Genomic DNA, 25,763 nt, shown 5'->3' with positions numbered 1-25,763 from the left:
ACCAAAATTCCCACACACTTGAGTCTGTGAAGCCGTGGAATCAAGATCTCACTCATGAACCCAATCAACCAATCACGTGACAGCTCGTCAGACGACAGCCGATTGGCTCCAAAACTGACGTAAGCGAGGAAATACGACATTAATGATCACAACCTCGTACAGCTAGCATACAGCACAGACGCTCGGTGTCTGCCGATACACAAAGTCATGCTATCGGAATCTGTACAGGGACAAATGGTATCGGTACTTGTCTCGGACGATACTCCAGATAACGGAATTGGTATCATGAAGTAAAAATGGTATCGGAACTCGTATCGGAGGGTTTGCAAAGTCCAGATATCGTAAAGAATATTGAGAAGGGATAAATAAGCTTGGTATTCATTATCGATCAATTAGCAAAGGGAAGTTATTAGATCCAGTATCGGTAAGACACACGTGGTATCACTACTCAGCATCGGTCAATACGTTAACTCCAGGTAAAGGAACTGGTAATTGTAATAAAAACATATCAGCACATCTCTACGATAACGAGCAGTCAAAACAATTAATTAAAATAAATCAGTGAGTGATGTGATGAGGACCCATTGTGATGCTGTGCAGGGGTCACGTGTGTGTTGAAGGTGACCTGCGGGGGGTCAAAGGTCACGCTACCTGTCTCTGGGGTCGATCCAGCTCGTGCAGTGGTTGATGTGGTCGATGTAGTAGACCTTTCCATCGAAGTCTCTGGCCTCCTCCCAACCCTCAGGTAGTGGCAACTCCTTCCTGGGCATGTCAGGCGAGTCTCCATGTAATGACCCGCTCTGTGCTCGGAATCCTACCCGCGAGAAACCATCACCTTCATCCTCCTCTTCATCAGCGCCTCCTCCCGAAGCTCCAGGTCTGCGTGAGGAAGGAACCGCGATCCATGGTACTCCGGAGAATGTCCCGCAGGGGGGAGAAGTTCTTCACGCGCTCCTCCGACCCGCTCGTGCTGTTTCCGGCTCCGCAGCTTGGCGCATGTTTCTGGAACTCGTCTCCAAACCGGGAGGGAAACTTTTCCTCTGCGGGAGATTATCCACGGTCCACGGCGCGCGGCCGGTGCTGCTGCCGCCGCCGCTGCTGCTGCTCCGCGCGTCGGCTTCAGCACTCAAACTTCCCCGCGTCCTTTTCAAAAAGTCCTCGGAGCTCCGGTGTGAACCCCGCGGGATGTGCGGTGCGGCTCCCGGTGTGTTTCCAGACAGCTCCCCGTCTACAGCAGCTCGCAGCCCGGGCTCGCGCCTCCGTCCCCCTGCCTACAGGCCACCATGTTTAGCAGCGGTAACCGATGCTAGCCTCCAGCCGCGGGGCAACGAACACCGCCGATCCCCGCCGAACACACGGAGGCTCCGGGCCGATCCTCTGCCGGTAAAACACCGCTAAAGTGTGCGGGGAAGTCGTGTGAGAAGTTGCGCGGTGATCCGTGCAGAAGTACCCGGGGAGGAGGGACGCGGAGCGGCGATGAAGTCTTCACGGTCCCGATCACTTCGGCCGGTCCACCGTCAATCACATCTCACACCCCGACACGCTTCCGGCTGGCTTTTCACAATTAAACGTTTGTTGACAACTGCACAGTTGGACTTCCGGTTAGAATAAAACCCAAAATTAAACAAGTTTAAAATCCCAATGACTTAACTGTGCTGTGTTCCTGCAAGTATTCATGTTAATAATGATAAAATATATAAAAATAGCTAAACAAAACTTAAATATATACAAAACTATAAGCACCAGGCCAGGGGTTGTACAATATGTTGTAAGTAATAGTTATAAATACATGTTATACTTAAAAGTTATTTAATTATTCTATAACTAATACCAACTAAATCTATTAGTATATATGATTTTAAGACTGTTATGGTTTTGAAATCAACATTGATTTGATTATACAACCTTTATTTAGAAATCATTGAGTGGTGACCTCATGTGTTTTGATTATTTTTCTTCTTATGTGTTTATTCAATTCAAATCAATTTTATTTTGAAGGCGCCAAATCATAATATTGTTATCTCAAGGCTCTTTTTACATAGTCAAGACCTTTAACATTATAGAGAAAGCTCTGAAGACTGGAGAGAAAAAAACCGACTCAATGTGGATGACATCTGTTGGGATGAACAGAGAAAAATGGTGAAAGAGAGGGAAGAGGAGAGGGAAGAGGAGTAGGAGAGAGAAGAGGGGAGGAAGAGGAGAGGGAGAGAGGAGATGGAGAGAGAAGAGGGAGAGGGAGAGGGAAGAGGAGAGGGAGAGAGGAGATGGAGAGAGAAGAGGGAGAGAGAAGAGGTAGAGGGAGAGGAAGAGGGAAGAGGGAGAGAGGAGAGAGAAGAGGGAGAGGAAGAGGAGAGGGAGAGAGGAGATGGAGAGAGAAGAGGGAGAGGAAGAGGGAAGAGGAGAGGGAGAGAGGAGATGGAGAGAGAAGAGGGAGAGAGAATAGGGAGAGAGAAGAGGGAAGAGGGAAGAGGGAAAAGGAGAGGGAGAGGGAGAGAGAAGAGTGAGAGAGGAGAGGGAGAGAGAGAGAGAAGAGGGAGAGGGAGAGGAAGAGGGAAGAGGGAAGAGGGAGAGAGAAAAGGGAGAGGAAGAGGGAAGAGTGAGAGAGGAGAGGGAGAGAGAGAGGGAGAGGGAGAGTGAGAGAGGAGAGGGAGAGAGAGAGAGAAGAGGGAGAGGGAGAGGGAAGTGGGAAGAGGAGAGTGAGAGGGAGAGAGAAGAGTGAGAGAGGAGAGGGAGAGAGAGAGAGAAGAGGGAGAGGGAGAGGAAGAGGGAAGAGGGAAGAGGGAAGAGGGAAGAGGGAGAGAGAAGAGGGAGAGGAAGAGGGAAGAGTGAGAGAGGAGAGGGAGAGAGAGAGAGGAGAGGGAGAGAGAGAGAGAAGAGGAAGAGGGAAGAGGGAAGAGGGAAGAGGGAAGAGGGAAGAGGGAAGAGGGAGAGAGAAGAGGGAGAGGAAGAGGGAAGAGTGAGAGAGGAGAGGGAGAGAGAGAGAGAAGAGGGAGAGGGAAGAGGGAGAGAGAAGAGGGAGAGGGAGAGGGAGAGGGAGAGGGAGAGGGAAGAGTGAGAGAGGAGAGGGAGAGGGAGAGGGAAAGGGAAGATAGGGAGGATCAACTAGCTGAGTTGTGTGGCAATGAAGAATCATTTCCATTTAAATTACACAGATAAAGAAATGTTTGAGAGGCGATACTGACTCCTAGAGTAGAGTACAGTACATTATATCACATTATATTACAGTAGAGTACAGTAGAGTTCAAAGATCTCCACAGTTTTCTGTAATGGAAACATTAAGCTCACAGCGGCCTCTTGTGGTCAATGTGTTAACGATTTGCTGGTTCTGTAACAGGTGGAATTCTAATGATGATTTTTTGTCACGTTTATTTAAATATTCTCTGACATAGTAAGAATCTGTAACTCTGTGAAAAACATGGTGATCAAATGATGACATCACAAAATAAATGACTCGTTACACAAAGTTTGAATTACATGTCAGTGCAGTTTCTCTCTGATCTGATCAAACACTGTGTCTCTGTCTGTTATCAGCTGTTTAATGTGCACATTCAAAACACCAGTGTTCATCTACAGCTCAATGATATATAATATAATAATAATAATGTATCAGTCATTAATGTCAGGGAGTGAACTCTGGAGGGAGCCATTCACCTTCATATCTTCTCTTGACGAAATGGATGAACAACTCATCACTGCTATTACTAGTATTACTAGTATTACCTCCTCCACCATCTCTATGACTAATACTAATACTACTACTAATTTATTTTATGTTATATTATATTAGTCTCGTTACAGTACTACTGTAACGAGATCGACAAGTCCTTCAGACATGGTCAGATGTTTTTCAGGTATAAAAACTAATTTACATGAAAAAACCCTCATTATCATCAATATTATTATCAATAGTAGCAATAGAAGTGTCTTCCTTATAATTTGATCAGTACTAATATCAAGTTTATTATTTGACTTGTAAATAAAATGTCTTCACAGATACACCTGAAACATTATGTGTCTCCTGTGTCAGCCATTTTGAATCTTATGATTTTGTCTCAAGTTAGTGTCCACGGTAACTACAGTAACTATTGATACATTGTTACTATGGGATGGAATTTCTGATTGTTTATAGACTATTGTCCATAGACAATATAAATAATATGGTGAAAAACACCAAATAAAAGCACAAGATGATCGATATTTATATTTCATTTAAAATGTTTATGAAAAGAAAATGATTACGTTTTCATCTGATTTCCTGGAAAGAACTGAAGTTGAAAACAACACTAATGTGATTAATCGATTATCTAAAGACTCGCTGACTTATTTTCCTCTCAACCGGTTAATCGATTATCAGTCCCAGATGTTGACCCTGAGGGGGAGCGAGCCGCATCTCCTCGGCGGTGCTGCAGTTTCCGAGCGGCAGTGAACGCCTCCCCTCCGGTGGAACAACAACACGCGGACTCGGTCTCACGTGAAGCCGCAGCGGAGGCACCAGGAAGCGGCTGCGACCCCCCAGGTACCGCCGGTGAGACCGTCCCTCCGCAGCCCGGAACCCTGCTCCCTGCCCGGGCACCTGCTCCGCGCCGTCCCCTCCACACATGGTTCTCCTGCGGAACATCTCCATCGCCCTCACCGCCGCCGTGGCCGCGCTCGGGTCCGCGCTCTTCATCGCGCTCAACTACTTCTACAGGAGGAAGATATGGAGTCATCACAGGGACTATACAGCCATCACTGAGGTTAGACAGCATCACTATATTAAATATTATATTATATTATATTAATATATATTATTATATGATCAACTACTCCTACAGGAGGAAGATATGGAGTCATCACAGGGACTATACAGCCATCACTGAGGTTAGACAGCATCACTATATTATATATTATATTATATTATATTAATATATATTATTATATGATCAACTACTTCTACAGGAGGAAGATATGGAGTCATCACAGGGACTATACAGCCATCACTGAGGTTAGACATCATCACTATATTAAATATTATATTATATTATATTAATATATATTATTATATGATCAACTACTTCTACAGGAGGAAGATATGGAGTCATCACAGGGACTATACAGCCATCACTGAGGTTAGACATCATCACTATATTAAATATTATATTATATTATATTAATATATATTATTATATGATCAACTACTCCTACAGGAGGAAGATATGGAGTCATCACAGGGACTATACAGCCATCACTGAGGTTAGACATCTTCACTATATTAAATATTATATTATATTATATTAATATATATTATTATATGATCAACTACTTCTACAGGAGGAAGATATGGAGTCATCACAGGGACTATACAGCCATCACTGAGGTTAGACAACATCACTATATTAAATATTATATTATATTATATTAATATATAATATTATATGATCAACTACTCCTACAGGAGGAAGATATGGAGTCATCACAGGGACTATACAGCCATCACTGAGGTTAGACAGCATCACTATATTATATATTATATATTATAATATTGTATTATATTATATTATATTATATAGTCTGACTACAGAACCATCACTTAGGTCTTATTTTATGAACTGACTTGGGCTGGAAGCTGCTCCAGAGTCTGTTACTGCACGTGAAAGAATGAATGAATGAATGAATGGATTAATGAATGAATGAATTTAGGATTCTGAACACTAGCTGAGCTGATGAAGAGGATTAAGGTGATGAAGATGATTCCTGGATGAAGATGGTTTTTGATTACTCATTAGATGAAGAGTACGAGGCGACTGCTGCTGCTGTTGTTAATGATGAATATCTAATGTGTCAATGATGTGATGATGAAGAGTAACACTGATCAAAGAGATGTTAATAATGAGGATGATGAAGAGTAAGAGGAGCCTGCTGCTGCTGCTGATGATGAATAACTCATTTATCATTGGTGTGATGATGATGATGATGATGAATAAATCATTGCTTCCTAATTGACTGTGAAGATAAAGATGATGAAGAAGAAGAGGAGAATGCATCATTAGCAGTCGGATATATATAGTGTTGATGATGAATAAGGTGAACGTGATGATGAGGAGGATGGTGACGAGTTCGAGGATGAAGATGTAAAAAATTATGGATTTGAGTTTGCGTCCTGGTCGAGTTCACACATGTCGTCGACCTCTGATGGAAACTTTATCTTGTTGAGAAGAAATCGTCCAGTGAATCCAGCAGAGGTCAGAGGTCAGGGGTCAGGGGTCAGAGGTCAGCTTCCTTTCAGACAGACAGAACTAAGAGGATTCATTAGATGTTCAGTCTATTGATGGAAAATGAGGCTGCAACTAATTTCATGATCAATTAATCAAAAGCAAAATGCTGAGTAGTCCGGTGCGTCTGATTTGCTGCTGGTCTTTTTTAATTTATCAGTTTATTAGTGAAATCATGAGAATCCATCATAACACGAGCTTCAGATGAATGAATCAGACAAAGATGAGGACGGAGCGTCTGAAAGGAACAGACGAGTGTTTCAGTCTGTCATCAGCTGGTGGGGGGGGGCAGGAGCAAAGAACCAGAGACTAAATAAAACGATGCTTCATCCCTGCAGACGCATCTTTAATGAAATCTCTCTGCTCGTCTCTAATCTGGTTTCCTGGATTGAATCAGCGGCAGGCGCTAACAGGCTCAGGAGGATTTATCACAGTGTGTCCGTGGAGGGACATGATGTCAGAGTGTAAATGTTTTGATCCCGACAGGAAGCAGACGTGCAGCGTGATGTTCTGTCAATCAATCAGTGAAACAGCAGAAGATTCACCTGATGAGACAGAACCTTCAGCTTCAGAGTCCTGGTTCCTGGAAACTTAAACTTAAACTCAACCGGCCCAGAGGAACATCCACGAGTCCAATGTGCAGTTGAACATCTGTGACCTTTATTCTTTCATTTCACCAAGAAACCACAGAATCCATATCTGTGAATCAAGATGGACGACGTGTCTCCACTTCCTCCTGAGATGAAGCCAAAGCATCTCAGGTGATGACCTCATGTGGAGTCAGGGTCTGTGCAGTCGTGATGGTGGAGCCGCTGCATCGAGCTCCACCCCCACTTTCATTACAATAAATACCTGCTCACAGTCTGAACGTCGTTTAAACGAATATAAATTCACTAAATGAAGAAGAAGCAAAGAGAGAAAAAGAATCTCACAGAACTCCTGGGACACGAGTTCCCTTCTCTTCTCTTTGTCATGAATTAAATACGTCTCTTCTTCATCTCTGCAGTGGAGCTGGTTTGAACTCCTCTGTTTGGTGAACCCTCGAGCATCTGCCTCGCCGGAGTGTCCTTGAGCAAGACGTTAAATCCCTGATCCGGGGGGGGGGTTGCAGAGGCAGCGGAGCTCGACTTGTCTCTCCCTCCCTGTGGAGCGGAAGGAAACTGATGGAATCAATACACCATCCCTGTTTCCTCATGAGAGGAATGTGTGTGTGAACGGGCCGGAGTCAGAGTGACATCTAACAGAAAAGATCCTGATGAAAGACCAGAGCTCGGGTTTGACTTAAAGAGAAGAATCTGTGAGGAGACACAGATTCAGAGTCACGTCTCCGGTGGGATCCTGGAGTCAGAAACCTCCAATCAGACGAGTGGAGACAGCCTGAAGTCCTCTGATTCCACCTTCACTGGATCTGCTGCTGCGCTAACTGAGCTACACCCGTCACTGACTACTGACAGAAACACGTCAGACCAGATTGAGTTCATCACCCAAACATCTTACATTCATCCTCTGGCCTCCATCACAGCTGTAGCTTCACCTGAGGAATCAAACGAGAGTCGATTCTGAAGGTATGATTGTGAATAATTATGAGAAACCCGTCGTTCAGGCTCAATCGTGTTTCAGCAAAGCAGAGGTAAGTGAGAGATTATTAATAGGGAAGCTAAATCTGTCTGGGCTCTGAAAGGGCTGATATGAATTGCTAAATAACCTCCAGGAAGCCCCCCCCCCCCCCCCCCGTCTCTCTGCACGCGGTATGAATAAGGACCGACCTCCTGTGACTTGGAGCTGAGGACGTCCTCCTTCTCTGGGACATTTGCAGAGTCCCAGAAGGACATTGTCCTCCCGCTGTCTCACGGGTGAAGAGCAAGAGCTGGAGGGTTTGTATCCAGCTGCAAACAGACGGCTGTTTTCAGACCTGAAGACATGTTCCTCACATGTTCTTCACATGTTCCTCACATGTTCCTCACATGTTCTGGAGCTTCTGGATGAGAGAACGAATGTCTGAGTCAGTGCTCTCTACAGGACGAAGACGAGGAGCTTCCAGGGCTTTTGGTGATGAAGGCCGACCTCGGTGTGTTTGAGATGTGACTCTTTTTCTTGACACTCTCATGTTCAAACCGAGTCTTAACACAGACACTCGTCGGCTCAGTGGAACATTGAGCTCACGTCTGTGCAGACTCTCTCAGATCCACAGTGATGAGAGCAGACCTGATCATTCAGCTGCTCTGTGTTGTTTCTCCTCCAGAGGTTTGAAGACGCTGATTCATATTCCTGAACACAACGAGGTGTCTCTCAGTCTCAGGGTCAAAGTCCCAGCAGGCCGACGCCCTCGGTGTGACTCATGGGGAGGAGCCAGTCTGCAGGCGTCACAACAAGGAGCTGATTCTGGCTCATTTGCTTAATTACAGAAGAGACAAATGAGGATCTTCATTATTCACTAACTCAGAATAGATGGAAGCGTTTTCTGATCAGTGTCCCAGAGCCTGAAGGTTCAATCTCAAAACGTCTCATTTTGTCTGAAGCAGAGACTCAGTGTCTGAAAGGAAACACAACAACGTCTTGACCTTTAATCATCAGTTGATGAGAGTGAGTCTGATGTGTGAGTTTCCTCCTTCTCTCCCTGAGCGTCTGTGACTCTGCTGAGTGGGTTCCATCTCCTGAGAGAACAACTGACTGAGAGTCACAGACACAACCAGCTGCAGCTGAAGAGTGAAGCTGAACTGAAGGAACCTGTGTGGCTGCAGGGGGCGCTGTCATATCGTGTTGCTTTAAGTAAATAAGTTCTGTGTTTAATTTTTGACACAACTCCACATTTCATCTGTGCTCCTCCTGCAGGAGGTGGAGGAGCGCGGGAAGCGTCAGGTCCTGGTGCTCGGTCTGGACGGCGCTGGGGAAGAGCAGCATGCTGCAGGGGCTGACCCCCGGGCCCCCCGGCGGCCAGGAGGGGGCGCTGCCGGAGCCCACCCGCGGCTTCAACTTCATGAGCCTTCAATGCCCCCGCCTGCCAGCTGGACTTCCTGGAGAGTAAGAGCCTTTTATCTCCCACAATCCAACAGTGGCATGATTCCAAATCCAAACATTTATGATTTATCAGATAGAAAGAAATGATGAAACGGACGGAAGGTTTACGCCTCTGTTCAGAACAGATTAAATCTAAATCTGAGCCGTGGTATCGAGGTTCCGCCCAAACACGTCTCAGCTGTCAATCATGACGTATCAAACTGTTTTCATATCATCAAATAACTGATTCAAACCACATTGATCAGAAACACTTGAACAAACTGCAGTGAGATTGTAAATTCAATTTTTTTTTAAATCTATGACCCAGTTGGGCGTTTGTTGAAATAAACACTGATGCTAAACAACCAGAGCATGAATAATTTTAAAGATGCAGATTGTTGGAAATTCCTGTAAATAGCTCCAGACTGTACATTCTGGACTGTGATATTAATAAACTTATGACCACTCGATCACTGAGGGGGGAGAACGTGGTCGAAAGGCGGCGCTCCTCCCAACTGACCCCAAACCAGAATCAATCAGTCTCGTCTGCTGAGGTTTTCCAATCAAATAAACTTACTATGTCAACTGCAGACGTAAGAATAGCTTCAGATACACATTAGTGTACAGTACAGTGTGTACAGTAGAGTGTGTATAGTACTGTGTGTACTGTAGAGTGTGTACAGTACTGTGTGTACTGTAAAAGCAGCCGTGTTCAGTAATCTGTGTGTTTCCTGAACAGGAGACGTTTGTTCCTGATGTTTCTTTCCAACAGGGAACACACACACTTCCATCTCAGGGAACATCTGCTGATGATCCACAGTGAACTCCTCATCACCACTAAGAGAATGATCCTCAGCCCACCGAGGAGTCTCCCATTTAATAGAGACATATGAGGGTTTATTTTCAGTTTTTTTGTGAAGGTTAAAGTTCTGCAAATTTAAAAATTCCTGTCAGAAACCAGCTCGACTGGAAACTATTCAATATCTGGAGACAACGGTGCAAAGACAGTCAGCGTTCAGATCGTCCCTGGTTCTGAGTTATAGTTTCTGAACAGAGAAACAAAACTGGGCTCAACTACTTTCAGTGAGGTCTCTAAAATCCATCTTCTCCGTTTGGTCGTTTAAATTATTTAGAGCGTGGAAAGATGTGGATTGATATTCATGTTCAGTCACGTTGGGCTGTGCAGGGGCCTGAATCGGGATCAGGTGTCGGGCTCGTTATGACCTCAGCACTTGTTTATGTTTTGACTGCGTCTGATTTGCACATAAACATTTCATTAACTGAGCCGGTTCAGCCATCTTGGGTAATTTAATCTAAACGTGGGTCTTCTCTTGAGTTCGGAAACTCGCTGCCAACATGAACGTGAAGTCTGTGATTCGAACCTGCTTGTGGTTGTCAGTTGTTTTCCTCCGTCTCTTCCCTGAAGGCTGCGTCCATCACTGCCTCGGCCTCAGGGTCCAGATCGTCTCTGTGTCCGTGTGAAGGTTCCACCAGTGACACCAGATCTGAATCTACTCAGATCAAACAGTACAGTCAGATCGCTGCTGCTTTAATTTGACTAAAATAAACTATAAATCCCCCCCCCCCCCCACGTTACTAATTTTGTTCATCACGTGAACCTGCTCCACCTCAGTGTCCCTGGTGACGCCCCGTCCACCAATCACACCTCCAAAGACAGCCTGAGCACCACAGGGACGTCACGGCAGAGCATCACTCAGTAGAGCATCACTCAGTAGAGCATCACTCTGTAGAGCAACACTCAGTAGAGCATCACTCTGTAGAGCATCACTCAGTAGAGCATCACTCAGTAGAGCATTACTCTGTAGAGCATCATTCCGTAGAGCATTACTCTGTAGAGCATCACTCAGTAGAGCATCATTTAGTAGAGCATCACTCAGTAGAGCATCACTCTGTAGAGCATCACTCAGTAGAGCATCATTTAGTAGAGCATCATCCAGCAGAGCATCACTCTGTAGAGCATCACTCAGTAGAGCATCACTCTGTAGAGCATCACTCTGTAGAGCATCAACTCTGTAGAGCATCATCCAGCAGAGCATCACTCAGTAGAGCATCACTCTGTAGAGCAACACTCAGTAGGGGCATCCCTCTGTAGAGCATCACTCTGTAGAGCATCACTCAGTAGAGCATCACTCAGTAGAGCATTACTCTGTAGAGCATCACTCAGAAGAGCATCACTCTGTAGAGCATTACTCTGTAGAGCATCATTCAGTAGAGCATCACTCTGTAGAGCATCATTCAGTAGAGCATTACTCTGTAGAGCATCATTCAGTAGAGCATCACTCTGTAGAGCATCATTCAGTAGAGCATTACTCAGTAGAGCATCACTCTGTAGAGCATCATTCAGTAGAGCATTACTCTGTAGAGCATCATTCAGTAGAGCATTACTCAGTAGAGCATCACTCTGTAGAGCATCATTCAGTACAGCATTACTCTGTAGAGCATCACTCAGTAGAGCATCACTCAGTAGAGCATCACTCAGTAGAGCATTACTCTGTAGAGCATCATTCAGTAGAGCATTGCTCTGTAGAGCATCATTTAGTAGAACATCATTCAGTAGGGCATCCCTCTGTAGAGCATCACTCAGTAGAGCATTACTCTGTAGAGCATCATTCAGTAGAGCATCACTCAGTAGAGCATCACTCTGTAGAGCATCACTCAGAAGAGCATCACTCTGTAGAGCATTACTCTGTAGAGCATCATTCAGTAGAGCATCACTCTGTAGAGCATCATTCAGTAGAGCATCACTCTGTAGAGCATCACTCAGTAGAGCATCACTCAGTAGAGCATCACTCAGTAGAGCATCACTCAGTAGAGCATCACTCAGTAGAGCATCACTCAGTAGAGCATCACTCTGTAGAGCAACACTCTGTAGAGCATCATTCAGTAGAGCATCACTCAGTAGAGCATCACTCTGTAGAGCATCACTCAGAAGAGCATCACTCAGTAGAGCATCACTCAGTAGAGCATCACTCTGTAGAGCATCATTCAGTAGAGCATCACTCAGTAGAGCATCACTCTGTAGAGCATCACTCAGAAGAGCATCACTCAGTAGAGCATCACTCAGTAGAGCATCACTCTGTAGAGCATCACTCTGTAGAGCATCATTCAGTAGAGCATCACTCTGTAGAGCATCACTCAGTAGAGCATCACTCAGTAGAGCATCACTCAGTAGAGCATCACTCAGAAGAGCATCACTCAGTAGAGCATCACTCAGTAGAGCATCACTCTGTAGAGCATCACTCTGTAGAGCATCATTCAGTAGAGCATCACTCTGTAGAGCATCACTCAGTAGAGCATCACTCAGTAGAGCATCACTCAGTAGAGCATCACTCAGTAGAGCATCACTCACTTCTGACAAACAGTTCATCTCCTTCACCCTGGACGTGATTCTGAAACCAGTACAACTGACTTAGAGGAGAGTAGTAACACTCACACACATATGACTGAGTGTCTGTTGTGTGTGTGTCTGTTGTGTATTTAATAAGTGTGACGAGTGTCCTGCTGAGATCTGACTGCTCGTACCGCTCTGCCCCCTGTGCCACATCACGGTAACCGGTGCTCACTGCTGCATCACTGCCCAGTTACTTAGCAACACTTTCCATTAAGTCTGTGCTGAAGCCAGAGCGGCTGCTCAGCGGCGCCTCGTGTGGCCGCCGGGCGTCACAGCTGGAGGTCGGCTCCTCTGCACAGCAGGATGTGGGAAGTGAAAGTTTCTTTCCACTGAAGCTTGTTTCACATCCGTCATGTGGATGTGACAGTTTGTTGAGACTGAAGCAAAACTCACTTCCTGTCAAAGTGTCAGTCAGAGATCAGTCATCGTCAGTCAGAGATCAGTAGAGCGTCAGTAGAGCGTCAGTAGAGCGTCAGGGGGAGCCGCCATCGATTCTAAAGCATCTGACAACAAGAGAAGAAGAACTGATAAGAGAAAAGAAAAATGTTTGAAAACGAGAAGAAAATCTAAAATAAGAGAAAACACTCGGATACTAAATCTATTCATCCAAAAATAAAAACACAAGCCTCTGAGAAGAAATGACATCCAAGAAAAATGGTTCACAGTTTTATTTAGTTTCATATCTGGAGGCAACAAGACGGAGAAAATGAACCAGACCAATTTCCTCCAGCGGAGACGTGGTTATAAATACTGGCTAAGTGCCGGCTTCACCTATTCCCCCCCCCCCCCCCCCCCCCCCCCCCCCCAGTGGAAAGGAGATTAGTGATTTAACTCATTCTGCTGCACATCACAAATTAATCTGTGGCCAATATGTTTGAAGCAGGAACAGCAGCAGCTCATTAATTCATCTTCTCTTCCTGGAACCCGAAGGACACAAAGGACACGTCTGGAATGTCCCCGAGAGACTGGATCCGTCGAGGACAAGCGTCTGTTTGTCTGTGCTCAACCTGTTTGTGTCCATCTTATATATTTATCCTTGAACACACTTGCTGCTTTGTCAATAGAACCTCGTCCAATTATGGAGCTGCCCAGTTAAATCCAGTGCAGTGTCATAATAACACTTAATAACATGATTATTTGAGTTCTTTCATTTTCTACAAACTTTATGGAATCAGAACATTTGGATTAAAAGAGATTTAACACAGTTCTACATTTATATCAGCTTGATTGAAAAGCAGAAGATAGAACGACGTCACTGTGACATTTCAGGTGTTTTCTATTAAGCAACATGTGAGAATTCCTGAGTTATGACCAAAAACACACGTGTGGGGTCACAATGAAACTTTGACCTTTAACCTCCCAATTCAAATGAGTTCGTCCTCGAGGCCAAATCATACTTTGGACTCGAAGTTTCCTGGTTCCTGAAATATTGCATTCACCAGTGAAGGAGGTGAATCACAAACTGACCAATGTTCTCTGCTGCAGTCGGCGGGGGGGAGGACCTGCGGCGGTACTGGTCCGAGTACCTGAGGAAGACTCACGTTCTGGTGTATGTGGTGGACTCGTCCGACCGGAGGCGCCTCCCACTGGCGAAGGCTGAACTGCACCTCCTCCTGAAGGCGGAGCCTCAGCTGCCCGTGGTCATCCTGGGAAACAAGCAGGTAAACGACTTCATGTGTTTCTTTAGATTCTCTTTGGTTTCTGTTCAGACCTCAGACGAATTGAAACGTCACAGGGAAACGAACCAATCAGTCAGTTTCAGTGATGTAACAAAGAAAAGCAGTTTTAACACCAAGAGCTGCACAATAGAATAGAACGTCTACAAGATCCTGTGGTTCAGGTGTTTGGACGTGGAGGAGATGAACCCGGGGGAAATAGAAAAGGGAACAGAACCCATGCTGCTCGATGCGTCAGTGACAGCAGGGACGAGTCTCTCTCTCTTTATTTATTCAGCAGAGACGATCCATCGTTTCCTCAGAATTAAACATGAACCTACGAAGGAAGCAGGAGCCTCTGACTGATGCTGCAGATCTGATCTCAGACCTGAGGGTCACTTCAGAACAAGGGATGAATGAGGAGGTTTGAGCTTGTGTTCACAGGAGCTGCAGAAACAGGTGCACTGTGTACCTCACTCTGGTTCAAACATCTAAACACCTCCACAGGCACCAAGTGAACTCTCTGCTCCTCTTTCATCTGGAGAAATAATGAGCAGGCTGCTCCACAGAGATGAAAGACACGTGTGCATTTTTAAACCTTGGTTATTTTTCAGGTTCAGAAACCATAACATCAAAATGAAATATGTTACTGTGAGGTCTATTTGAACCTCAACCAATACTAAACATTGATTTAGCTGCATGTAAATGTCCACATATAGAACATGTATTATGAACATATAATAAGAACATATAGTAAGAGCATGGTTCACAGTCATTAAAGATGATAATTATCTACTTTGAAACGTTTCTTTAAATACAACATCTAGTTTAGTTTTCGTCCGATGTTCCAAACGGCAGCTGAACCAGAATCAGTTCGTTCATTAGTTTGTGACGAGTGTCTTCTCCTGAGTGGTTTAAGTATAAAATAATAAATCAACAGACTCAAGTCCCAGGAGCTGAAATGAAAAACACTCGATGAAGAACAGAACTTCAAACTGGATGATGACGTGAATCCATCAGTTTGTTTCTGGTTGACGTCTTTCCCTTGATTCATGTTTCTCTGGGTAAACAGCCAAGGTCTGGAAATCCATGGATCTGCAATATCAAATATCTTTAATAAACTCAAACCCAAACCGTGGTTGTGCTGCTCACACGTCGCAGGTGAATGAAGCAGACAGGGTCTCCAGCTGGAGGAGGGAACCCCCCCCCCCCCCCCCCCCCCCGGCAGCACTTTGTTCTCAGCCTCGTTCAAACAGCACAGAGGAGGTTTCAGGAGAAGCTGCTGGAGACGAGGACACGAGGACACGAGGGGGACGCGAGCAGGAGGGAGGCATGGGGGGGGGGGGGGGGGGGGGGGATTCTACTTACTGGACGTTGAGTCCATGTTGACGTTCTCACTTCACTTGAACATCGAGCACGAGTTTGGTTAAAGGCAGAATGACCAACAACCTTTCTACGAACAGTTGTTAACATTTAACACAAAACCTTGTACGTTAAACAGAAGTTTGGGTAGAGACTCGTACAGGAGATGGATTTTACTAATGTCAGACGTATAAATACTTAATAAAAAACAGTCTAATGTTGTTTCTTGTCAAACTGAGTTTGGTTCATGCTCCCCGCAGGATAAGCCCGATGCCATCGATGTGTCGGAGCTGCACGACGCCTTGTCTCTGGGCTCCGTGACCGAGGACAGGAAGCTCGTCCTCCTGGCCGCCCCAGCTGGACTCAGACGAGGCCCTGAGGAACTCCTGCTGCAGCCGGGACACCTTCCAGGACCTCCTGCTCCAGCTCGTCTAATCCCCCCCCCCCCCACACACACACACAGAGCAGAAGAGGAGGAGATGGAGGGATGAAAGCAAAGTGACGGTTTCAGGACATCTTCCTCCTCCTCTTCCTCATATAAGCTCTATATTTAAGGTAAAGGAGGAGGTAATGATGAAGGTTTCTGAAGCAGAGGAGGTGAAGATGAACCTCCTCTTCCTCCTCCTCCTCATATAAGCTCTATATTTGAGGTAAAGGAGGTAATGATGAAGGTTTCTGAAGCAGAGGAGGTGAAGATGAACCTCCTCCTGCTTCTCCTCAAACTGCGTCAGCTCGTTTTCTCCCGACTCGTCCTCGTCAGCGAGGAAGAGGAGGAAGAGGAGGACGAGGGTTTATTCTCAGCTCTGTGACGCAGATTGAGACGTTTCAGTGACTCAGATCTTCAGTTTGTCTTAATGTCAACAGGTTTATTTCAGCCTCTATAGAAAAGATGGTCGATGCAGAATAAACAGATTTTTCTTGGTTCCCAGTTTCTCTGAATGAGACGTCAGAGCAGATCAGAACCTGTCGGGTCTCCAGGTCCGAGTCCCCGGGGCTCGAAGCTGCAGCAGCTCCGTGAATCATCTGATTCCACACGGAGGCTTTTCTGAGATCTGAGGGATTTAACTGATATTTTCTTTCTTTCAACACTTCCATGACTTTAACATGTTCTCACAGCACAATGTGGATTTCACAAGTTTTTAATTGTTTGCCCACGGTTCAGTCACAGAGCAGAATGTAGAATCCATCACGTCTCTGAATGTATCAGTGGTTTTTAAATCTTCTTCAGATGAACTGGACTTAGATCACTTCAGATGTTTGTGAATCAAAACTCTGTGATGAACATTTATTCCTTCTGATGTCGTGTTGCAGAAGTGGAGCCGGGTTTCCAGTGGATCAGTTATGTAAAGGAAACTGTTGCATATGAATTCATGCATGTTTGTTCTCTTTTAAATGTGAAGCTGCCGTTTCCATTAAATTAAGTCTCAATGTGTTTTCTTACAATAATAATCTGCATAGTTTCTGCATCAGGAGGTTTTCTTTTTCACTGATGAGTTCAGAACGTGAACTGTAAATAAAGATGGACGCCATGACAGCTTCTCAAAAGTGAAGCCAGACCATCTTGATCGCCCCCTGGTAGCAGCTGGGACAAACTAAAATGAAGTAGACGTTAAATAATTTATGTACAACAATTTGTCAAAGATGATTTCTGTCTAATCACAGCGATATGAAATCACAGACTGAATTTCTGGGAGATGTTTTGGCTTCGTTTTTTAAAGAGAGAAAGTGGAGACTCATCTTTAAATAGTCGTTGAAAGTAAATGGAGTTTGATCCTCAAGCTATTTACAATCTGGAGTCATAAAATAAACCTGAGATGATTGATCAGAAGGAACGTTCGAAATCGATTTCGACTAGTTTTTAAAATCTGAGATTTCACGTTACACTGTCACATTAAAAACGTTCAAGTCAACGTCTCCTGGCTCCGTGTGTTTGTCCAGTGGAAGATTCTAGAACAGCAGAAACAGTCGTAACCTCACAAACTGAACCTTCAGTCGTCTCAGTGGTTAAATTCTCTCCTGATGAAGTTTCCAGGTCAAACCAGCGACTGAGCAGGAACTTCCTGTTCAGTGGAACGAGGCTGGAGATGATTAACAGGTCACAGGGTCACTGCAGCAGGTTCAGGTCCAACTGAGGCGACGGGACAGTGAAGATAAAGTTCTGTAGAAAACTGGTCATCACGTCAGCTGTGGTGTGTTCCTGTTACACAATGAGATGAACACATGAGGAATCCTGACTCCATCTTTCTTTGCTCTGACAGGGTTCCCACGCTTGCCTTGAAAAAAAATTCCATGCTACCTCCTGATTTTCCAGGTACCATATTAAGTAATGATCTATAGGCCCCTGAAGCTTTCCGCGCCCCCCTCCCCTCACAAACACAACCCCCTAGGACACCTGACTACTAACTTGATTTAAAAGATGTGCCAGTCAAGTCTACATTGTAAATGCTTAGAGATCATGTCTTATTGATATATCAATGCATGAAATAATGCAACAATCTGTAGATGAACAACAATTTATTGAACGGGAACTTTGAGACACATGAGCACTGGGATTGATATTTGTTCTCTCTTCCACTCCTCTCCTATCTCATCCTGTCCTCTCCTCTCCTTCCGTTTCCGGTGTGAGTGAGTGGTGGTGGTGGACGCGTGAGTGGCGCGGAGATTCAAACTGTGTTTAGCCTGTTTATGAGTATTTCTGTATTTTTTTATACTTTTCTCATCGCTTCCGTTTTATGAAGAAGAAGGTTTTCCTTTCTCGTTAATATTGTTTTTGATTACTACCGAGAGACCGCTGGTTGTGTCGGCGTCTCTGGAGGAATGGCGTCCCCGGGGACGCCTCCTCCGTCTATCCGGCAGGGAGTGCGGATAGTCCCGCCGGGAGAGGACATTAGGGTGGAGGAGGTCCTGCTGGCTGTGGGCGAAGCGGTAGGACACGATAATTTACTTTTCGCCTCAAGAATGAGCAGAGCGGTGGTGGTTTTTTTGAAAGAGGAACGCCAGGTGCACCAATTAATTGAGAGTGGCCTGTTGATTAGGGACAGCTTCGTGCGGGTGAACCCGCTGTCGGTCCCCGCAACACGGATCACGGTATCCGGAGTTCCGCCTTTTATTTCTAATGATTTATTAAGAGCCGAGCTGAGCAGGTTCGGTAAGTTTTCAAGCGGGTTCATGTTGCGGGTGGAAATCAAAGGAGAGGAGTCGTCGTTCTCAAGTTGAAATTAAGCAAGTTTATTCAGAGGTCACAGGTCAGGAAAACGCGGTGTCCAGCAATTGAACATGCATGGGTCTCTAGTTCTACGCAGGAGGCTGCACAGGAAAAAAGACGCTTAAACAGAGTGCGCACATAGATTATATATTGTTATATTGGGCGTGACTGGGGTTCGTCTTGGATTGGTCAAAACTAGATGGAGGCCGCTGCATCTAGACGGGACAGTGCCTCCTCCTCTTGGAATGACGCGTGATGAAGATGTCGTACGTGCACTCCGTTGTCGTGGTTACCAGAGGTGATAATGTTGCTGTATCAGTGCAGCTGCGTTAGTGTGCTATCTGGGAGAGATTGTGGGCCAAGGTCTACTCACTGTCTCTGTGCGAACTGAATCAGGGAGCTGGGATGTGTGATATAAAGTGTTGACTATGAGTATGGTTTAAGGAATATATGTGGTGTATCAATATGAGTATGTATTATGTGTTTGGTGTATGTCAATATTCAGGATGTTAAGTTTGGGCTGTAAGGATATTAAATTGAAACATGTGCAGTCCCTGAGGCGGCAGGTATTCATGTTCCTGGAGTCCCCCACCAACACTCTGGAGGTCTCCTTCAGAGTGAAGCACGGGGACGGCCACTACATGGTGTACGCCAGCTCCGGGAGCATCAAGTGCTTTGAATGCGGGGATGTCAGGCACATACGTTCCTCATGCCCGCATAAGCAGCGATCAGAGGAAGCGGCAGGTGACGGCAGCGGCAGCGGACCGGCTTCCGCTGCCGCTCGCGAAGAGGCGGCAGCGCCCAGCGCCGATACGGCGGCTGCGCATAGCGCCGAGGCGGAGGAGTCCGTTCCCACCACATCGGTGGACGCTCCTCGCACTGAAGTGGCACAGTCCACTCAGAGTTTTGAGTGGTGAGGATACCGTGAGTGGGGGGGAAGATACACAACCTGGAGGTGAGACTTCTGAGATGCAGGGTCCGACAAAGAAATCACGTGTGACTGAGGAAGTAAAAGAATCCTCCCAGTCTGCAGCTGCAGAATTGTCACAGACAGTAAAACACGTTGAGGAGGCAGTTCCCTCAGATGCCACAGAAAGCATTGATAACACCAGTGAGGGACAGGGTCAGTCAGGCAGTCAGGCTGCATGTGGAGACATGGAGGATGAGTCCGATATAGAGAGTGTATCTTCTGTTGGGACCCCAGCCAGGAGAACCTCTCTCTATACGCTGGAGGAGATAAACAGTTTCCTCGATGAAACCTACGGCAGGGCTATTAAAGCAGATGAGTATTTTGAGGACACTGACAAACTAATTAGATCTGTGGCTGTATTAAAGAGACAGGTGGGCTTTGAACAGTTGGATGAAAGGAAAAGATACCGTTTAAAAAAACACTTAACAACATTGAGGAAAGATGCGAAGGGAAAAACCATGAGAAAGACGAGGAGCATGCTAAACTGACGTCATCACGTGGTGTTTTCTCCTTCAATGACTACTGTTCTTTTCCTGTTTACTTTTCTGCTGTTTTTTCATCACACCTGGATTTTCAGAACCACTGTTTTAACACCATTTATGAGTTCTGAAATACTGCAGTCTGCCCTAACCCTAACCCAGCCTAAGACCCAACCTCAGATGAGCCGGCTGCACCAAACTGGACCTTCTGATAAAGATGAGAGGGAGCAGCTGCATCAGGTCTACCAGACCGGTCAACTAGGTGTTGGAGGAAGCCTGTGCCGACCTCTCACAAACCAGGAGAGCCTTCTGCTGGGAAATAAAGATGTGTTTCTCTGTGGTTGTTTGTGTTTGTTCCCTCAGAGCTGAGCTAGTTGATGAGATTTACGTTCATCACGAGCCGATGACAGCGAGTGCGACTGTAGAGGATTATTACACCGAGATGAAATCCCATCGTCTGACTGAAGTAAAACCCTAGAGGCTCAAGGTGGAGCAACATTTGGAAAGGGTGTGGGTCCTGAGAAACACAGAGGATGTGGTATGTTATTTTTTCCTATCTTTATTCCACAGCTGTGTTTCAATCGAAGGCTGCATGTCAAGACCAAATGAGGGAATTTGCTAGTACAGTTCAATCGCTGCTGGTCGGCATCGGATGTTAAAACTCTTAAGGTTCAACTTTAAAACTGTGTGCCGGATAATATTGTTAAAGGAAAGAAAACTTAAAATGCCAGAGGAAACAGCAGTTTTGGCCATTGAGTAAGTTTTCATCTCATATCAACACAAACTGCTTCCCCTAGGTTTACGATGGCTGAAAGGGTCAACGGCCAATGGACAAGCTGGTGAGAAGAAGAGTAGACTGTCCCACTGAGGTGGTCAATAGACCAGGAGAGGTGCATTCAAGTTTAATTTGAAATGTCCTGTCGCCACCAGGGGGCACTGTGTTTGTAGTACCAGATGTCTGTGTAGATGTTGTCAGGCCGGGACTCTTGTCAGACATGTAAAGTTCGGAGAAGATTGGGACGATGTACGTCCAAGATACAACAACTTCAAATTCTAATCAGCTCATCAATGAGTCCAAGTGAAATGTCAGGTAATTCCCTCCAGGCCACCATGTGCAAAAATCAAATCAGATGTTTATTGAAAGTGAATGTCTCATAATGTCCATCCACTGTCTTATTATTAACAGATGTTAATAACGTATGGTGAATTTGCACATCCACTGAACATTTGTACATTTGCACTTAACTTATTCCTACTGTATTATTCCACCTATAGTGTATTCATATTTTTATATATTTATCCTGCTCTTAGTGTATTCATCATTCTTATATCATACCTTACCTCTTAATACTGTTCATATTCCATTTATATTTCCATGTATATTCCATGTATATTTCTAACTGTACTTCATATTTATTTACATATTCCATCTCTGCACTTTAACTGCCATTTTTTTTGCTCTGCTGGTTAGATGCTAAACCGCATTTCGCTGTATATGTACTTGTACTGTGCAATGGTAATAAAATTGAATCTAATCTAATCTAATTTTATTCTTAGTTTGGTTTATTTGCAGGTGGCAGCCAACGTCGAGGGGCACTACCGCCCCCTGCTGGATCTCTTATTTCCCTTTGTGACAAATGCCTTCCTTTGTGTCCTGTTCCTGGCTCCGCCTCTGCACTACAGTAAATACATCAAAGACGCCATTACATCAGAGACAATCTGACATCAAAGCATCTGTACAATCATAGAAATTCCTCTTCTTTGTATCAGATGAGTGATAGAAATGGTGGTGGTAATAGGAACCTTGAAGTGGTTCTTATTACCGAGTGGTGTGTCGCAAAGAAGTAGAAACAGTTAAACATATTCAGAGCAATCACCTGAAGCTCATATCTTAACAGTGCAGTCGACTGAGGAAAAAAAGATAATCATGACAAACAAGAACGATGACAAGTGTGAGAACCAGCAGCTGAGAAGTCTTCTGCAAACCATCGATGAACTGAGGGAGAAAGAGAATGAAGAGAAATTAAGAAAAGAGCTGGAGAAGATTAAACAGATGTTAATAATGTACGGTGAATGCATTTTGAAGCGGAATGCGTCCAAGCTAAGAGACACCTCAGACGCCTGCTTCCCAGTCTGTCTGCCGGCTACAAGCCAAGAGCAACCGGTGCTGGAGCCAACAGAATCCCCGGAGAGCCACCAGGAGGAAGTCTCACACAAGCATGAAGCAGGGAAGTCCAGTAAAGAACTGACATGTATGGAGGAGAGGTCCAAACTGTCTCAGGACCAGTGCAGGGAGGCAGTGAAGGAAGCAGAAGACATCAAACAAATGAATAGTTTTCTGAAAAATGAAGACCAGATGCTCCTTGAAGAGCTGGAGACGATGAAGGTGATTGACCGACATGTCGTGGCCTCGCAGGCAACAGAAGAAATCACGCAGCTGAATCGGGAAAATCCAAGTCCGGAGCTCATTGGAGAGCGTGAGAGGATAACAGAGGAGGAGAACCCCCCACAGATGGTCAGGGACTGGTCATGTACCGAGGAACTCACTGAGGAACTGGAGAAAATGAATGAAATGAGAAGACAGGATGAAGCCGAGTATGAGAGGACACATTCCTCTGATTCCCCTTTCAGGTCAGATAACTGTGAAACAGCCGCTCCAGAGTTATATCAGCATCAGAAACAGGAAGAAGCCAATCAGCTGCTCCAGGAGTCGGTGGCAGATTACAAGGCCAACATGGTCACTCTCATGATCCAGGTCTCTGAGATGCAGAAGACTCTGCTGAGTCTTCAGATAGAGCGGGCGTCACTTCAGAAAAGCTTCTCAGAAGCTCAAGCTCAACTGAGGTCAGAGACCAAGTCAAATGTTGCCTTGCGCTCAAAAATCCAGCAGCTTAGAGAATTATTAGAGCAGCAGCGCAGGCAGAGCACAGGAGAGCAGGAGGAGGACTCGAGCTCTTCACAGCTCAGCTCCCAAGAGCTGCCTCAGAAGAAGAAGAAGAAGAAGAAGACATTTTGGAGGAGGTTCATCGGCCTCTGTCTTTGTGGCCGAAAGGCTGGGAAATGTTAAAGCTGCATTTAGTGACTCTTATCTTGGTTATTATATATTTTTAAAATATTAATAATATTTTTGGTGTATAATGGTTGCAGCTAATGTGCACTATGATCACAACCAGACTGCTTCTCCTACAATATGTCTACTCACATATTCTACCATTAATGACAATGAATCTGTCATTGATGCTCCCTTCATCTGTATCAGACGTTTTATCTTATGTATATGATTATATGCATATTTTTGTGTAGTTTTGTTGAGGGTTGAGGACAACGGATGTTGCATCTTGTTACGATCTATGAAACAATTTGTGATTGTGTTGAATGTGGGCTATACAAATACAATTTTAAATGTATAGTTACACCTGAATTAAAGAATGCTGATACATGTAAAACACAGTTTCTTCCTGCATTTCTTTAGCAGCTGATAAAGTTGTACTGGCACCATCAAGAACGAATCACACAAGATGCGATATTTTAATAAAATAAGACTCATGTTTATGCCTTATGCCTGGACATTGGGTCTGAGAGGCTTTACACCTCATCCAATTAGGCTAATTAAAAGTAAATGCATTGTACAGTGATGTAAAACCAGGTCCAGGTGCAAGATGCCCATGGAAAGACGGACAGCAGACCTCCAGTGGAGGGTGGTGCACGGGGCGAAAGCTACAAACAGTTACAGAGTGCACCTTGATCCGGAGCTGGGGGAGGGGTGTACCCTCTTTATCAAGCTGAAACACTTGAACATTATTTTTTTCAGTGCCTTCGGCTCGAAGCACTTTTTTAAGTTGTTGAAAGACTGTATTCAAGGCCTGGGAGGATTTTTTTTCATTTGTTTTGTTCATCATGGCTGGAAATATTCTGTAAAAGAGATTGGGAACTGAATATTGCCCTTTAATTTGAGAAACTGCAGTTTGTATGGATGTGTGCATGGGTGTGTGTATAACCATATATTTGTGGCATTCGACGTTCGAGGCTTCAATACGATGAAGTTTTAGTTGAACTAGTGACAAATTGCCAGCAACGCCACCCCAGGAATTTCACCTGGAGAGTTAGATTAACCTTAAAGTTAAAGCACACAAGTTCATTACTAATGAAAGCTTGAGACTGGGTCCAACATACAATTTCAATTCCTTTTAATTAATATATACAATCTTTAAACATGACTTCGCAATAAAATATGTTCACCCAACCACACTAAAGCGAACACACACACACACACAACACAAAATACAAATAAGGGAGGGCAAATAAACTCAATAAATGCAAACAAAAGAAAACTAACAAAGAAATTAAATCAAAAGTAATGGAGATTTATCCAAACTGATAAATCCAAATAAATAGGTAAAGCAATTAAGCCAAACCAAAATAACTAAGAAAACGAATTAAACCAAAAACATGCAAAGCAAACCACAAAACACAAATAATATCATCAATAAGATCAGTTAGAAGTCGGTTAACTGAATAGATTAAGATGAGACTGAGGATGAGGCAGCAGTCACCATACTCGATGGTAGGTACAGCACAGTAGGAGATGCAGAGTAGGATGGATGTGTTGGCTATATAAGCCAGTGGGCAAAACAGCAGCCGGCCAACAGCAGCGTGAAGAGGGGGGGGGAAAACGTGCTGGCAGAAACCGCCCACACACACGTCAACCCTGCCATAGAAAAATACATTTGTTCTAGAAGCTGAACAACAACTGTGGTAACTTGAGTTAGCGTCATCTTATCCACATACCGTCAGGAGTTGAATGAACATCAAAGGGGAGGAAGGGGATCGCTTGCATCGAGCAGCACAATTACGTGCAACTCGATCGATCAGCTGATCGCTCCCCGCTGCAACCGGCAGAGGAGGAAAACACTCGCATGCCCTACAATTGGGGCCGATACGGGAGAAGGAAGACCCGGAACTGTCTGAGGGATGGAAGCCAGTGTTGAGGACTTGTGCAAAGTTTAGAAGGTACACAGACGCAAACAACTACTACATACCAAACAACGGCGAGCTGCACGACCCAGCTAACAAAAGGCGACCAGGTGAGGTGGCCAGGTGCGGTGATAACAGGAGGCGGGGCAGTCTGGAGCTCCAAGGCAAGAGGGCTCCCAGTGCACAACCACTCACCTTTATAGACAGCGCAACCAACCGTGATGGGCCGGTACTGCAGCACTAATTAAAGGCCCATCCTGCTACATATTGAAAAAGAAACTTTATGTATTATTTGCTAACCTTGTTTTTTTGGGCTTTACAACTGGTGGTGGATGTTAGAAGTGTACTTGTTTCCTGGGAATGTATAATAAATGGAGTAAAAATCACAAAATAGCTAAAAGTAGATATAAGAATGAATGTTACAAAATTGATCAAGACTAGACTGGTCATGTCAACTA

The 25,763-nt window shown here is 44.9% G+C and overlaps 2 protein-coding genes across 2 annotated transcripts in view; one reads left to right on the top strand and one right to left on the bottom strand.

The window, feature by feature from the left end:
• wwc1 (WW and C2 domain containing 1) overlaps positions 1-1,080 on the bottom strand; it is a 29,264-nt gene extending 28,184 nt beyond the window's left edge. Inside the window, exon 1 of the mRNA XM_053441184.1 lies at positions 652-1,080. Within this exon, the coding sequence (XP_053297159.1) occupies positions 652-770 (119 nt within the window). The 5' untranslated portion in view covers positions 771-1,080. The remainder of the gene's footprint in view (positions 1-651) is intronic.
• A 3,518-nt stretch (positions 1,081-4,598) lies between these two features.
• Positions 4,599-16,112, top strand: arl10 (ADP-ribosylation factor-like 10). Its single transcript, XM_053441183.1, is given in 7 exon segments — positions 4,599-4,736; positions 9,084-9,137; positions 9,139-9,237; positions 9,239-9,272; positions 14,146-14,321; positions 15,938-16,030; positions 16,032-16,112. Coding segments are annotated over 7 exon segments (675 nt in total).
• Positions 16,113-25,763: the final 9,651 nt, after the last annotated feature.

This window comes from Pleuronectes platessa, chromosome 15, assembly GCF_947347685.1.
Source record: "Pleuronectes platessa chromosome 15, fPlePla1.1, whole genome shotgun sequence".
Classification (NCBI taxonomy): Eukaryota; Metazoa; Chordata; class Actinopteri; order Pleuronectiformes; family Pleuronectidae; genus Pleuronectes; species Pleuronectes platessa.
This window is presented reverse-complemented; position numbering and strand designations above follow the sequence as displayed.